The following is a 17,115-nucleotide window of genomic DNA, read 5'->3' on the forward strand; positions in this document are numbered from 1 at the left end:
TTTATCTGCGTAGTCCTTGTTTCTTTGCTTTGGTAATTCACATTTGTTTTTTTTTTTTTTTGGGAACTACAGCAGGAAAGTTTTACTATTGGTTGCATGTTAGTGCAAGAACTCCTATTGGTGCGTTATCAAATTTGTCCCCTTCTTTTCATTTTTCCCTTTCAGATCAAAGAATGAGTACCATAATTAAACAAGTCTGTGGTAGTACAACGCCAAGGAGGAACACAAGCTTCCCACAGAAGGGAAAAAAAGACAAAAAAGAGGGATACAAGCTTCGATCTTCATCCAAACAAAAATAAGTAGGATATATTCAAGCATCATTCTCACATGATCCGGAGGTTCTTATACTTCTGTATCACTGTCTTTTGGGCTTCGTGTTTACGATCCCGTCGTTGCCTGCAAGCAATCGGTACTTCTCCTTCCTGGTGAAATTTGTGCACTCGTAGCCCAGGGCACTTCCAAGCATTCTCTGTACATGGTTGGCCACTTCGTAGCCGCTGCTACTCTTTCCACCAACGGAATGCGTCGGTATCTTCTTCAGGAACTCGATGTCATACCCCGGACACGGATTTGCGAGGAAGTAGAAGGTATCCAAGAACTTGAATCCAGCTGCTGTGGTGCCATAAAACATGCTCACCTTGGTGACCAATGCCACTGGGATAATCTCCTCTGCCAACTCTGTAAACAGTGGACTGAACCTCAGCAGGTAAGGTTCCCTGCAAGTGGTCCCTTCAGGGCACACCACAAGGTCTCCTTGGTTCAATAGCCTCTCCATTTTTCTCTTGTCCTCCTCTTTGTTTCGGGTCAGTCTCGCCGTTCTGATCGGCGACAAGGCTTCAGAGATGGGGCTGACGCTGTAAGTGACGGCGGTCACGATCTTGTTGAGCGCGGCGGAGATGAAGACCGGGTCGAGGAGGGTCCGGTGGTTGCAGACGTAGAGGTGACCGCGACCACTGGGCTGGCGTTCGGTGTTGGAGGTTGGGGGAGCTAAGATCCTGCACCTTATCCCAGAGAAGGCTTCTATAGGGATGGATATTCTATAGGGCAGAAAGAAGAAGACCAGGCATCTAAGGATGGATAAGGGAACACCAAGGGGGAGCCAGAGGAGCATGAAAAGTGTGTTCATTGGGGTTGGCCTGAAGGCCAATCTGCCATCATGGAACACCAGGGGCTTTAGGTATTGTTCTCTGGGTAAGACATGCCAGCTCCTCTTCTCAGCTTCAGTTACCAGGTGGACTTCCTGCAATAAGACATCCTAATTAAATTGTTACTGATTTTCAATCTGACCTCATTCAATCATGGCCTTTTAGGTTCCTTCTGGTGGTTTGAAGTCGCTAATAGCCGAGCCATTTAGGTTGGAGAGTGACCAAGGGGTTTTTGTATATATTTGCTTCATTTTTTTAATGTAAATATTTGGTTCATTGATGTCTGGAGCTCTGGGCCGTGTTAACTATTTGGTCCCAAAGCTAATCAAGGAACAATGACAGGGAGGAAACTCGGACCAATAATTTATATTGCTGTTGACAAGACAGATTTGGAGTTATAATATTGGTGCTGACAAGACCTCTATTTTTACCTTAAGGGTTAGATCAGAATGCATATATGAAAAAAAATATAATGGATCATAACTATGCCCTTGCAAAGAGCGACGATAATTTTAGTCAATTTATCAGATATTTAATTCAATTCTGATTTGAAGGGACGGTTTTTATTCGATCTGATTAGAATTTGGAAAGGATATGGATTTTAAAAAAAAAATTCAAAATAGATTCGGATCAAATATAAATAAGGATAATGATCCGATCCAATATAATTTAATATATATATATATTTTAAAATAATAATAATTTTATATTATTTATATATATTAATTTGACTCAATCTGATCTATCCCTTTAATTTATTGGATCTGCATTTCTATTTAATCTGATTCGATCCAAAATGGATAGAAATATGAAATTTTTACTTAAGGGATGGACACGCGTGTGGACCGATTCAACCCATATATAACCAGTTGCTATTCCTACGAGCAAAGGAGCATGATCTGTGCTACCCTTCGCCCACCTGATTTTTTGTCCCTGCTCTACCTACCTTGACATCCTCCATAAGCTGGCAATTCATGGCAGCAAGCTAATATCACGTCAAATTAATAGCGATTCACTTGTCGGAGGGACCTTTCCTTTTACCTACCCGGACTTCCTAATCTTCTAATTACTTTCTCTAACTACTACTATATAAAAAATATCTAACTAATTAATGCTAGTAGAGAGTCGGGATTGAGTATTTTTGTTGGTGTTTGAATAAGATGCAAGTATCATTTTCTTAGGTAGGGCCTTCATTAAGTTCTGGGCAATGCACGACCAAAATCCAAGAAAATAAACCCTGTTCCGGGGATGAGTGGACCCTTTTCTTTCTTTTTTTTTTTTTTTTTTTTGGTAAAGATTAGTAGACTCTTTTCTAGGGATGAGTCCAATTAAAGAGACGAACATGCTTGCATTGGGATGCCCAATAACACGTACGTCTCATGTACAGATCAAAATCATGTCATGCAACCTTCCATGAGGTTGACGACACGAGTAGTGGACGTACTCCAGAGTTGTTCCTTGAAAACAATAATGAGACTAATCCTAGTGGCATTAGTGAATTGGTTCGTGCCATTCATGGGGTCGTAAGACTCACGAGAACTTTGTTTTTATTTGTGCCAGCTAGCATGCTAGCTGTTGATGTAAAAGTTTTGATTATAATTATAAGATTATGTGCGGATATATATTTAATAATTTATAGATCTTAAATATTTATATAAAATTAAAAAATATAAATAATATTTTTAGTTAATTTTTTAGGATAAGATTTCGATTGTTGCAGAAGGTATTAGAAATTAGAACAGACTGATCCATAGTCCATATGGACTAAGAATACTATAAATGAGTCCAACAATCTTGAGCACTTAGAGTTGGGTCTTTTCTTACTATCATTTGCTTAATTAATAGATTGAGATCATGCATATAGAGATCATGCTCTTGTTACTATATCGCATCGCATGCATTGTTAAAGTTGAAAATTTTAAAAAATTATCGTTCTAAACAAATTAAGTTTTTGAGAAATAAAGGAAAGAAACTGGCCTGCATTTCAATTGCCTGGACGCATCATTGAAGATTCAAAGTTAGAAACTTAGTTATATCTTTTACTTTGAAAAGATATAATGGATTTCCAGATGCCCTGTATGTATATATCCTAGAGCTTGACAATTTTATGGTATTACCAAGCCTACTGTTGGCTTGATATTATTTCATGTTTTATCAAACTACACAAATGATGAACAAAGCATAAGAAAAAAAAATACAGGTAGAGACTGACTTTACAAAAAAAAGGAATGAAGATTTCTTTCTTTCTTTGTTTGTTTTTTTGGTAAATTCGAAGGCTTCATTTTGAGGAACAGATTTTTGCAATTTGCCATCAGGGCAAAGGGCAACAGCAAATTAACTCGAGTTCACACAAAATGGGAAATGACCACGCATATATGTAAAAAATCTGGACGTACTTTTATAATTTCTTAAAATGAAAGAAGTATCATGGATCAAAAGAGCCACTTGGCTTTGCCGACAAGGTGTCCGTTTGGTCCCCTCTAGTGTGAGGATAAGGAACCAGTTCTCCCGGGCTACACTCCCTCTCTGTGACCACTAGATGTATAAGAAATCCTCCTTTTATATGAACTCGAGAGGATTCATTTCATGGATTCTTAATTTAGACTCTCTGTGAATGGCTGTACTCTATTATAACCTTATGCACCACATCTAGATAATAACCATAGAAAAAAAAAAAGATGCATATATATAGATTCATAGTCCATAAAAGCATAGACTCTCGACTCACCTTGCAATGAGAGAAAAGGTGGTGCTGAGAAGAGCTGGTGCAGCTTTCAAACCCTAAGGCACTTCCACCCGTATCTTCTTCACCAAACAACACCTTCGTTTCCAACTCCACCTTCCCCTCCTCCTCCATTAGTCCAGTGTAATACCCACCAAAATCCTTCAACTCCCTCCCAATTACCACCTCCACCCCCAAGTAATCTTTGAGAAACCCTTCCACCATGATCCTTGGCATGCTTGTACAACAAACTCTCCTTCTACCCCTCCTCAAGACTTCAAAACCCTCCAAGCCCACATCCTCCAAGAAGAACTTGGGAAGTACTGCCTTTCCAACCCTCAACCCCTCCTTCCTTATCCCAAAGAAGCACACCATGACCATCAATCTAAGCCCCACCTCATGGCTCAGACAACAAAGTAGAGGGCATAAAATCAAGAGGGTAAGGCCCCTCAAGAAGCTTCCACCCTCCAAGGCCATAAGCATGAAGTAAGGAAAGGTGGAGGAGGACCTCAAGAGCCCTCCCTCCACATCAAACACCAGTGTTTGTTCCGAGAGCTCCATAGAGAGGCTCTTCTGTAGCTTTAAGTGGGATCCATGGGGACTTCTTCTGTTGGGGAAAAGTGGGCTGTAGATCCTTCGGCCAAGGAAACGGTAGAAGGGGAGGAAGGACTTGAAGAAGGCCTTTGATGCCATCTGAATTCTTCTCTCTTGGCTTTCTCTCTCCCTCACTCTTCTTTTGTTCGTTTATGAAGGGGAGCTGAAGGCTATACAAGAAGGTGGTGGATATATAAATGGCCGAAACATATTTCACCCTAGATTTTGCAACAAAATTACCATAATGGCCCTCGCCTGCTAGTTTTGACTTGGCCTCCTGTGCTCGGAGTCAGAATTAGATATGCGTTGATCCACCGAAGGTTGAAGTCCACAAGAAACAAACGAGACCGATGCCTCACCTTAACCTCGTTATTTTATTGCCATAGGTCCTTCGCGGGCCCCACGAACCATCCTACGTGTCGAATTTCAGCGAGCCAAGTAGATTTGGTGGGCCCATAGTCACGGTAGCGTCACACTTAGCAATGAGCGTGACCTCGGTCTGTGAACTTTCTGACATCGGTATCTAGTTTGCCGGCTCGTTCAGTTCTAATGGATGGGTCAGACTTGCTAATGTGAGCAGGGGCCAGTGTTGCCCTTCTGGTGTAATTCAAAGGGAAAAAAGGTCACGTAACTTGCACGAAGGAACACTTTGAAAGCGGGCATCCCCTACGGGCCCACACATAACATTAAGTCCTACCGGTTACGTTTATCTTAGGACATGACTCTCGGCAATGGGTCATCCCCACTGGGGTGGTAGAATACATGTCTGAGAACATATGCAGAAGCTCTTCTTAGAAGATATTTACACCTATTGGCTCAATTGTTGGTTATAAGCATGCTGTTTTTATTCTAAACAAAGTATCTCAAGGGTTGGGGGGAGAAAAAGGTCAAGTAGGTGGCTATGATTTAAACAGAAAGGTTATTTGGTACCGGACAAGGCATGTTTTATATCAAAGGGAAATCTTACCATAAGATACTTGTCGGATAAATCAACTGGCATAATTGTAAAATAGATAAAACTCCTACTGGGAGCTCCCTTTTATGAACAAGTACTCATTTAGATTAGGTAGATCGTCTAGTTTGAGAAAAGTGTACAATTGTTACTGTCCATGTAAGGTGGCTTATCCTCAACTGCCAAGCTAAATTCTAGATTTTATTGTAAGTTTTGACACTTTTGGGAGATATAGTGGTACTTATTACCGTATATAAGCTATTGTTTCTAAAAACCGTTTGGTGGCATTATTCTAATGGGAATGGTTCCCGGAATTATAGGCCAGCAGAAAAGATAGATCTATTAGCAGGCAAAAGTGAGAGAAACACTTTCAAGTGTTTCACATATATTTAACACATGATGGTACATGAACTCGATCACATTGTTGACATAATCTAACCTAACTGAACTATTTAACTCAACTGCCAAGCTAAATTCTAGATTTTATTGTAAGTTACGACACTTTTGGAGATATAGTTGTGCATATCACTGTATACAACCTATAATTTCTAAAAACCACCTGGCGACGTATTCTAATAGGATATGTCAGACTTTGTCATTCATTCAAATAACCAAGTGCATCTTGGATTTGCTATATTCTCTGAGCTGATATGCATTATGTTTATTCCGAACGATGATGATGCTGATACAGGATATACTGATTTCTATAATGAATGCTTGTTTTGGTAAACTATTATTTTTCTCTCTGGATCAGCTGATATTGTTCTTGGGGCATGTTGAAATGTTGCGAAATTATATACATACACTTCACCGTATCAGCTTTGAGTTCATCTTTCACCTTAGTCGCTTCCTTCACCGCTGCATCTTCCTTGCTACTTGCTCCAAAAAAAAAAAAAAAAAAAAGGTTTACAAAGTGCTTTGTGTTATGACAAATGTGGTTAACCATTGAAGACTCTGATTGGGCTGGAGAACTACGAACCACATGGAGTTCTACACCAAAAAGGCACATCTCCAGTTCTCTGATAATGGCTCAAAGGACCTGAAGTGCTGGCTAATGAATAGAGTGGAATGATGCACTATATTTTAAAATCAACCTTGTATGCTATGTAGAGATTTTCTTCCTCTGTTCTTGTAACCCACGTATTACCCAAAAAAAAGGGAATGGTTCCTACGAATTACATGTGAGCAAAAAAGAAAGATTTATTAGCAGGCAAAAGTAAGAGAAAACAACTTTCGACCGTTTCAAATATATTTAACGCATGATGGTATGTGTACTCGGTCCATATTGTTGACACAATCTAACCTAATCCAACTTGTTAATGAGAGAAGTGATTTTTGAACTTGAACCATTCAAAATCTCCTGTGACTTTCGCTTGATTGAACTCACCACTAGTTTCACATATTTTATAGTGTCGAGCCCGAAAAAAAAAAAAAAAGGAAAAATGAGGGGAGTGTGATTGATTCCAAAGAGATTACACTTTTGTGCAGGTGACAACTACTGGGTCTATGATCGTACATACAAGATCCCTTTCTAATAATCCCGTGCCTCATTAGAATAATCAAAAAGTTTACCACTATTTTGTAATACCCGACTCAAGAGGTCGGATAGGCCCTGATTTTCATGAATTTTTGTGAAGATCCGTTTCCTCTCTCCAATCCCGCTGGAAGATAGACTTCAAAGGAGGATCAAACTCCAGTGATGAATCTATAAAACTCCCTCCCTCTAATCATCTCAACCCTCAGATCAACATTGGCGGAAATCCGATGGAGAGTTTTTGATTTTTTTCGGTCGAGATCTCTTGGTAAGCCATTGACTATCTCATTAGAGATGGGGTAGAACACTAAATCTTCTTCTCCTCTCTTTCTTGGTCACTCAACTATTGTTAATGGGTTTAATCATTTGATTGCTAGATTTCATGATGAACAGAGCCTTCCTTTTATTCCCATCTTCTTTTCTTTGTTGCCACATTGGTTGCCGTTGCCAGCCATGCTAGGATGGAGGGTGGAGCTGCCAGCATCAACTACTGCAAGGGGTCGCTGCCATGGGTGTAGCTGGCCCTATACTTTTTTCTTCTCCTGTTTCCATGAAGGAGGAAGAAGAAAGAAAAAAAATGAGAGAGAAAAGAAATAAAAAAAAAGGAAGAGATTATTTCTTCTCTTTTTCTCTCTCCTATCTTTTCTCTCTATTATACTCTTTTTCTCTCTAGTCTCTTTCTTTCTTTCTCTAGAGATCTTATGGACTAGTGGCAGATCCGGGATGTCTTGTGGATTTGGACTAACCTAGGAGGAGTCTCAGACTAGTATTGTATGATCAACATCTTTGGCTAGTACCGTATAACCACTTATCTAAGTTTCTATAATTTTTCACCAAGGATCCTGATATTTATTATGAATTTTATAGTGTGGACAGACTCTATAGATGAGCAATTATCAGGGCAAGATGACGTTAAGTCAAATATTTTATCTCTGAGTTCGTAGATCGAGGAGCAAATCGATGCTTGCTGTATTTGGACTATCATTAGTAGAGTAAGGATTCTCTAATACAATTATCTATATATTATAGAAAATATTATCTATAACTATACCAGCATGATTGTGTGTTTTATTTATATACCAGTTTGTACATTATTCTCGATGAATTGATGTTGCATGGTTCATGATTAATTTATCTTAATTATAGATATTATGTTGAATAAAAAAAATATGATTTCACATAATTGATGAGTTATGGGCGGTATTCGGATTAGTCAGTGATGCAAGAAATATGGTATGCTGGGTTAGCCTCGGATTGGGTGCGGCATTATTTTTGACTTGCCATGGGCTAAAGCATGTCTGTGACTAATCTAATACCGAAAATCAGATAATGATTTTAATAATATGGATGGGGCATGAACAGTGTTTGGATTGATTGCTAATATAAGAAATGTGGTGTATATACTAGGTCAGCCTTAAGCTGGGATGCAGTATTATGTTTAACCTACCACGGGTTGGAGCATGGTTGTAAGTAGTAAAATATCAGAAAAACAAACATTAATTTATATAATTATAGAGTAGAAAAGAAGGAGAGCATGTCGACTAGTAGGTCACATGTGAAATTTGGTGTCTCAACTGTGGGCTGAGATATGATTTATGGTTGCTGATTATGGACGAAAGTATGACGTGTATTTGGCTTGCTATAGGTTGGAGCATGATTGTGATTAATCCAATGTTAAAATCAAATAAAGATGATGATTTATGTTTAACTAAAAGATATATAGACTAGTTCAGTACATGTGAAATATGATATTTATGATGTCAGCTATAGGCTGATATATGATTACCAACCATCGATGGAAACATGGTGTGCATTTGGTCTGTCACTGGCTAGAGTGTGAGCAGATCTAATCCAGTGCCGAAGTGATAATGTTATCACAATCTAACTATGTTAACAAATAATAAAAAATAATTTTACTAAAATATTGTTGAATAAAATTGTTGGTTAGATGATATATAAGTGACATTCATCTCGAGGCTTCTGTATGGTGATATATATGCAACTAAATAGCTATACAAGTAGACTTGATGTGTATGTTGGCATAATTTATACATGTATATTTTATAGCATATATATTGATATGTTGAATATTATTCAAATTATTAGTTTATAAATTTTATTACTCTTTTATCGACTAAATATTAACTCAAAAATATTTTATATTCATGCTGGTGTAAGTATGGGAGATTTTTACTGGGTTGTAAGCTCACGCTCTTTTTCCTTCAGCATTACGGGATGTGTAGCATCATTCAAGTTTGGATATGGAGTTCGAGAGACGGAGTCATTAGTTAGTTAATTTTTTGATACTAAATAAATATTTCAATCTTGTGAATCTTATTCAATAACGATGGATTCGATTTGATAAATATGATTGAATTTTTATATATTTTTTATATTTTTATGAATTTATTTATTATTTAGATCTTGTATAATTTTAAGGTTATGTCATATGGTCAATCGAATGCTGTATTCGCATAGCAAATTCTATTCCAATACGAGGGGCCAATAGAATCTAGACTTGTAATAGTAAGAAAGTCGCAACATGAGGACGTAGGAGTAATAAAAATAATTAGAAAATAATATATGTCGGCAGAAAAAAAAAAAAAAGAAAAGAAAAAGAAGAAGTGATACTTCAACATTTTTAGCTTTGGCATGTTCTTGTAACTAAAATAGTGAGGGGTGTACTATGAGCTCGTCACAAGGTAAATGGAAGTGCTTACATTCATCATTCATGAATAATCGAGCCAGCCAGTCCTAATGCATCACAAGATTCTCTTTTACTTCTGATGTTTTTCCTTACCATTTCGAAATGCCATAAATTTTCAAGCAAGATGCACCATCAAAGGATCTGCATGTGCATATACTTGAATAGAGGATCACAATTGCTCAAAGGATATATACTTGTGCTGCCTTGCTCTAATCAATAGATGAACTATATGGAAAAAGTAAATTATTGCAACCTATAGCCTTTTGCATCCCATGGTACATGGCTAGAAAAGCAGTAGTTATTGGGTTATTTGCTTCCTACCATGCAAAATATCCAATAACCTATATATAATGGTTGATTTTGAAACTTACCATGAAGCTTTGAGTCTCACTAAGGTATCACGATATTATTGGGTTACTGTAAATGTGACATTGTTGGAGGCATTTGAATCCCAAAGTGTGTGTGTGTGTGTGTGTGTGTGTGTATAACAAATACCAAAATTGTGGCTCATACCATGTGGTGCCAGAACAACGGCATTTGCCGCATGGTGGCGGTCAGTGGAAACCCAAACACCCGGCTGTTGTAAGTTCCGTCAGGTCTCCAGTAGAAGCCTTCGATCACTTGGCTTCTCATTTTGTGCAAGGTGATGATAAAGACATTTGAACAGCCCGGGCAAGTAAAAGAAATCAAACTTTTCTCTTGGTCATACTCCTCTCAATAAATGCTTACAATATGTGGACAAAGCGTGCTAGAGAGGTGTTTTGAAGGAGCTTCCAGCTTGGTTGACTTCATGTGATTATTAAACATGTTTAAATGTTGATTTAGATATCATTTTGGTATATTTAGGAAGTTATTGATGTCGAAACACAATCTTTTGCCCCTTTTTTTTGAAAATAACTTTATAGTTGTTCGTAAATGCTTAATGCTTATTTTATTCGAAGGGCTAACACCTTAGTTGGGAGTTTGGGGAAAAAAAAAAAAAATAAAGAGAGAGAAAAAAAAAAGAAGAAAGAAAGTATATTTCTTTCCTCTTGATTGAAAGTTTAAAAAAAGAAAAGAAAATAATTTTTTTTTTTGATTGGAAGTAAAGAATAAAGGAAAAGAAAAGAAATATTGCAACCTTCTTTTACTATTATATCCTTTAAAAGAACCCAATAAACCTAGGAAAGAAACTAAGAAAAGATCTTATTTTTTATTTTTTTCATTTTTTCTTTTGCTTTCGTTGATTTTTTCCATCCACAAGAGTCTCAATCGGATAGGAGGCTTAGGCAGAAGGCTTGAAATAAGTTGTAAGATTGAAATATAATATTAATTTTATTCTTCATCATTAAAGGGATAAAATGGAAATTATAAAAAAATTACTAACTCTCAATGCTTTTCTCTCCAAATTCACTCGATTTAGAGAAAAAAAAATGATAGATTTGAGAGGATTTACATTCTCTCTGTTTCTCTTTTTTTTTTTTTTATAAAAAAATTTCTAACTAAAAAAAAATATTTACTTTCTCTCCCGTTCTTTTTTTTTCTCTCCCATTCTTCTCTCTGAAGGTGTAAAAGTTCAGAAGAAAATGGAAAGGGAAATTTGAGAATATTTGGGCCTTGGAATGTTCAAAATTCAGTGAAAGGATTAATATATATGATCACACTATATGCGGCAATTTGGTGCTATATATGACCAACATCAAAGATTAGGTACATATAACACTTCTTAAGGTTATTCTTCTAGTTCCATAATATTTATATTAGCAGCTACAATATTCATGGGAGTGGAGTCTGAATCCTCCCCACTTGGTTTTCAACTTTTTGTATCTAGTTGTCCCATTCACCGCACACCATCCATTGGGTTGGACCCAGTAATAAAAAGATTTGAAAAGGCGGTGGAACTTCAGTTCTATCTTGTTCAATTACGTAATGTTGATAGCAAAGCCTCCTATATATATATACTTGGAAAATGTTGCGTGAGTTTACCGAAAACAAAAAGGATGTTACGTGATTGAATTAGACAAAGATGGACAGAGACGCCGAACTGGAGGCTGAATTGGATAGGGAACTCTTGAAGTGGCTCAACACCAATACGCTCAGTGAAGTGGGTTGAACCGTGGTCAATATGGAGAGAATAACTGGCTATAGAGATCCTGAAGCATTAGAATACACACTGATGGCATCTTCTTAGGGAATGATTGCATGTGAGGATATGATTGTAACATCTTAGAATAAAGAAGTTAATTTTTAGGCTTCGATCTCTGTTAGCTACTTATTTGAAGATCGCGACAGTGAACTGAAATCCAAGGTTTCTGTGACTGATCGATGCTTTACTGCATGCATGGAAGGTTTGTGTCACCAAAGGGATGGCAATGCTTGGATGGCTCTATCACTTTCTTTTGAACATTGGAAAGGCCTCTTAATTTTTATGAACAAGTGATGGCATGGAATATATAGTACACGATCATTAAAATTGAAGAGTGTTGGTGATCCTTTTGCTGCTTCTAACCCTGGAGATGCATCTTCCGCAGGATAGATCTGGCTGAGAGAATTGATATATCCTTGAAAGCAAGACAAGTTAATTCCCACATGGTATGCCAAAAGTAGCAATTTTCTAGTCTAGCTACTCCATTTTTTTAATCAAAAATGCTAAAAATATCACTTAGCCGTTGTGATGTATTCTCAATTTCTCATTGCTTCGTTTCAGCCGGCATTATGGAGTGCGCCACATTGAAGCAAAGGGATTGGTCCAAAAAAAACCTGGGCGAGTTTGCTGAGTAATTTTTTTAACGCAGCGCGCATAGATTAACAGTCCAATTGACCTAGTTCGAGATGGCACGATCCAATTAATCTCCAAATTGTTATGGAAAATATGGTTCTGAATGTCAGATTGGTTTGTCTCTTGCTTGAGCATCTCCTTTGGTGGACCCTAGTTTTCTCTTCTTTTTTTTTTTGGATAAAATGATTAAATTAAATCAAATGAGTATACATACATCCCAAAGAATTTTCTCAGCAAATAAAATATTGAATAATGGAGCAGGAAGACGTGTCCTAGAATCCCATGATGTTGATTGGCCACGTAAAGCTCCATCCAGTTGGCAGTACTATTGGCCCCCCCCCCCCCCACCCCCAAACACGCGCGCGCGTGCGAGAAATCTCAAACGAGAACAAAGAATGCAACAAGTAGATTCCTAGTTTCATAGCAATTAGTATGATCGGAAGTTCACAACCAATTTATCAATAATTCAAGTTCTTCTTTTTTATTTTTTGACTAAGTAGACCAGATGGATAATGCAAAATATATAGCAGTTACACTACTCTCTCAAAAGATTCTGGCGTATCTCACTGGAAACTTGGATATCAACTTAGTAGAAAAGTCTCTACTCTATTAGTATTCCTTTTTTTTTTCTTTAAGCTTAATTCGTCAGCTCGTCTGCAGCACTTGTTAATTAATATTCTTATTTATTACTGTTATAGAAGGACGGTATCTTTAGTTCCATATCGATTATGAGTTAAGAAAGAATATGGCTTATATGGATTGACATTTTTTCTTCCACATAAGATCTTTTCTAAAGGACAAAACCATGAGGCTAGCTCTAAATGGCCAAGATCTACTAAAATTGAAAACGGTCAAAGTCAAAGTGAATAATACCTTACATATGCTTTTTGATTACAATATTGACGCCATCTATTATATATAATAATAAAATTGACATCACATTCTCCTCTTTCTCAACCATATATTAATCAGTTCATAACCCATTAAAGCGTCAACTAACACAACCCATGCCGGCCCAGCATAAAGCCTACCATCACAAGTCATGGAAAAGGCTATAAAGCGGAATACCACTACATTAAAAATTATAGCACCATGTTTTCAAGATAGAGTACTGTAACTACTGGTATTTTGTGCTTGTATCTCCCTAATTTCCTTACTTTAGAGGCACTTATATAGTTGGTTCAAGATAAATATTGACCATTGTTTATTTTAAAAATATTTGATCAGAAATGAAGTCAAAGGAGCATCGGTTGATGCGTGAGAAGGGATGGTGAGCCCGAGCGTTCTATCTCATCATGCGTGGTGTTGGTGCAAGGAGATCTGCAGAAGGGGTCAGAATGCTACTGATATGACAACTATATTATCACAGATTATGTTCCATTGTTGCACTAGGAGAAGAATGAGCTCAAGCTAAGCTAGATGAAATCAAATCAATGGATCAGGCATCTGAGAATGGGGCTTTTCATTTTTTTGTATCCTGAAAAATATGAATAACGATCGAGTAAAAAGATGTTCTGGAGCAAAGGATTGTAAAGACATGTTGAGTTCCGTGGATAAAAAGCGAAACTGATCACTTCTCATGATTGCCCATGCATTGAAAGACAACAGATCGATGTAAGCTTACTGATGGTTTTGTAGCCCTGTGCGATTTGAATATTATTGATGATTGAGAAACTTTGCATGAAAAGAGAAAGGAAAGACTGCATTTTAGTTTGGATCAAAGCACAGAAGACATCAATCATCACTGATATGTCCTTTTTTTTTTTTTTTTTTTTTTTGCCGTTGTCCTTAAGACCAGACTCAAAGAAAGCCAGGTAGGGTTTAGAAACGAGAGCTGTGGGCTGGTGTTGGGCACTAAGTAGCCCAAGCCCAACATAACTGATTCCATGCAGCATTTGACAAGTACGTTGCTAGCTTGAGTTAGTTAAGATATATGGGAAATGTAAACAAAATGATGAAGTAAACACTATGAGCACAAGCCTTAAAAATTGAAGCGTTTATGGATATTAAACCCAAAAAAAATCAAATACGACCTATGAATGATGATTTCATAACTAACATCTTTATTTAAGTAGATTCTACACAACTTTAAAACATGTTCCCATCTAGTCAAGGAGGATCCTCACTAGCAAAGCTTGGAAGCAACACCATTAGGAGGGGATCCATCAAGGAGTTAGAATGCTTAAATCAAACCAAACATGATTTTTTTTTTTTAGACCCAAAAAGAAAATCCAAATATCATTGAATATAATCTTTGGAGTCATCTCTAGTAAGATCCATCAATATTTCCAACGGAATATTTCTCATTTATTTTCTTATTATACTTATTGATATTGACTTGGTTAGCCAACAAACTAAATTATAGATGAAATTCAATCACTATCATCCAGCATGCGTCTTGAATAGAGTATGAATTATATTTGACTGGGTATGTGTTCGGAGAAATTAATAAGTTTGATCAAACAGAAGTATCCCTAATATATCAACAAGATAGTAAAACCTATTAAAATGTTTCACTTTGACTCATTCAATTTGGATGATTTAGACAAATCCGACTCCCCAGTATATATATCAAATTTTGGCATAAATATTTTTGCATTGGTCTTAAGGCATGTTTGGATCTTTGCACAAGATTAAGCAAAAAATCTTGTTGGATTCATGGAATCCTAAAAATATCTTGCATTCGTAGAGTACCTAAAAATATCGTTGGAGTGGGCCACCTAACTGGAATCCTATAAGGAGAAAAAACATATCTAAGCATGTCTTTTTTCCTTCTTGTTGGATTCAAGTCGTCACATTTCAAAACTATTTCTAGATTTTTTGTCTAATCCACTCTGTAGAAGTGGTCCATGACTTTATTTGTTATATTAACCTAATTCATAATTTTTATGGTATTTTCAGACCAAGCCTACAGAAATGAAGTATGTCTTAGCTGGAAAGAGCCCAATCTTGCATTCATTGGACTCTGCGGGTTGGACCTTATATTCCAAAGCAAAATTCTTTGTGCATAAAAAAGGATCGACTCGTGTGTGATCCAATCACCGCACGTGGTGTACAAAGAATTGCTCATGTCCCAAATGGCTAGCCCTAAGGACCAATCTTGTTTTCACTGGACTCCGCAGGTTGGATCTTATTTTTTAAAATAAATTTTTTTGTAAAAAAAAAAAAACCCAACTCCATGTGATCCAATCACCATGCGATGCATGCTTTTCTGCACCACAGACGGTGCACAAAAAATTGCTCATGTTCCAAATGGCTAGTCCTATGGGCCAACCTATAACCATGCACAAAGGGCAAGCCATCCTTGCATTTTATTTTGGATGGGAGGACATGGTAGGATGAACTCCCTATCAGCATGATATGGTTCTGATTTGTCGAATCTTTTAACAAATTTTAGACTGAACCTCGCGCATGACGTGCGCGATGCACTTACATTTGGAGTAGGTTGGTGCTTTTGACCATGCAACCTGCATCATCACCTGTGGGGCAGCAAGGTTGTAACGATCCCATACATTAGTTAGACCACCTCCAAAACCAAAAGCCCGTGATTCCCTGGAGTGCATGTACAGTGTACTGCACACGCATACAGTGTACTTCTCACTCGGCGATGGACAGTGGAGGTGAGGTGACAAATATGTCCTCGTAACAGAATTATCGGGGCGATGGTCGTAATTTCAACAAACACGTAACCACATGCAATCCTCTGCGTCACTACGGCGGGAAAGCCGGGATTTCTCGGCTCCGGTTGTACAGCTCCTGGTCCGATGTCCCACCCCACTTTCTGCTTCCGCTGTATCTCACCTCATGTCAAACACACAATCGACCCAACCAAAAACCAGTTCCCTCGCAGCTGATCCCCTAATTCCATCTTTAGACTGCTCCGATTGGCTTTATATCTTTGTTCGCTGCGTTATTATTTTCTGAAAGACGAAATTACCCTCGAAACAGTAGCCATGTTTTTCGCTCTCCCGCTGTAATTCTCGGAGCAGCTTCCATCCACGGACAGAGAACCAAAGTAGACGCCGGTTTCGTCCGCAACCCAGCGCAACTTTATGTCGCCGAGCCACAAAAAGTGCTACACGCTCGACTTCATTATTCGTGCTATTAATCACGAATCATGGCGTGCCACGTGCATGGCTCTAGAAGGAGACGAGAAGGTTTTGAACGTGGGGCGTAACTAATAGGCGTGGAACATGAACAGCTGATTAATTAAGGGAGGGATGGACCAGGTTGGTAGCGAGGCGAAAAAGATCGGTGTGGTTCCCTTCTTCTCTTTAGTGCCAACCGTATCCACTCGCCGTTATTAATGCGTCAGCGCCCCAATCCGGACCCAACCACACCTTTGTTTTGCTCGCTGAGTTCGGATCCTCCGTTACGGGATTGTTATTCGTCCACGCCATGTATCTGACCAAGCCTCACTTCTTTCCGTGCTGGCGTGACGCGAAACGGCGACTTCTCTCCGTTAGTTTCGTTGATTTTTTTTAAAAAAAAAATCGAGGTCTCTACTAATGTTTTTTTTTTTTTTTAAAGAAAAAAACCTAGATCTGTCTCCTCCTCCATCTGACCTTTTCTTCCGCCCACTCCACTCTCCCATCGTGCGTCGAGTGGATCAGGAAGCGGCGTTCCTTGCAATTATCCGATTCAACAAAGATATCTCCGGCGCCTCGATCCCCCTCCTAGACTCTGTCTGGTCGTTGCCGCCG

At 38.0% G+C, this 17,115-nt stretch overlaps 1 protein-coding gene across 1 annotated transcript; it reads right to left on the reverse strand.

Moving 5' to 3' along the window:
- Nucleotides 1-141: 141 nt before the first annotated feature.
- On the reverse strand, nucleotides 142-4,618 carry LOC105044984 (probable glycerol-3-phosphate acyltransferase 3). The gene is made up of 2 exons (XM_010923115.3): nucleotides 3,874-4,618; nucleotides 142-1,240 (listed from the first exon to the last, which is right to left on the reverse strand). The coding sequence occupies exons 1-2, from the start codon at nucleotides 4,558-4,560 to the stop codon at nucleotides 356-358; spliced, it is 1,572 nt and encodes a 523-aa protein (XP_010921417.2). The 5' UTR covers nucleotides 4,561-4,618; the 3' UTR covers nucleotides 142-355.
- Between the last annotated feature and the right edge of the window lie 12,497 nt (nucleotides 4,619-17,115).

The sequence above is a fragment of the Elaeis guineensis genome, chromosome 5, assembly GCF_000442705.2.
Source record: "Elaeis guineensis isolate ETL-2024a chromosome 5, EG11, whole genome shotgun sequence".
Lineage (NCBI taxonomy): Eukaryota > Viridiplantae > Streptophyta > Magnoliopsida > Arecales > Arecaceae > Elaeis > Elaeis guineensis.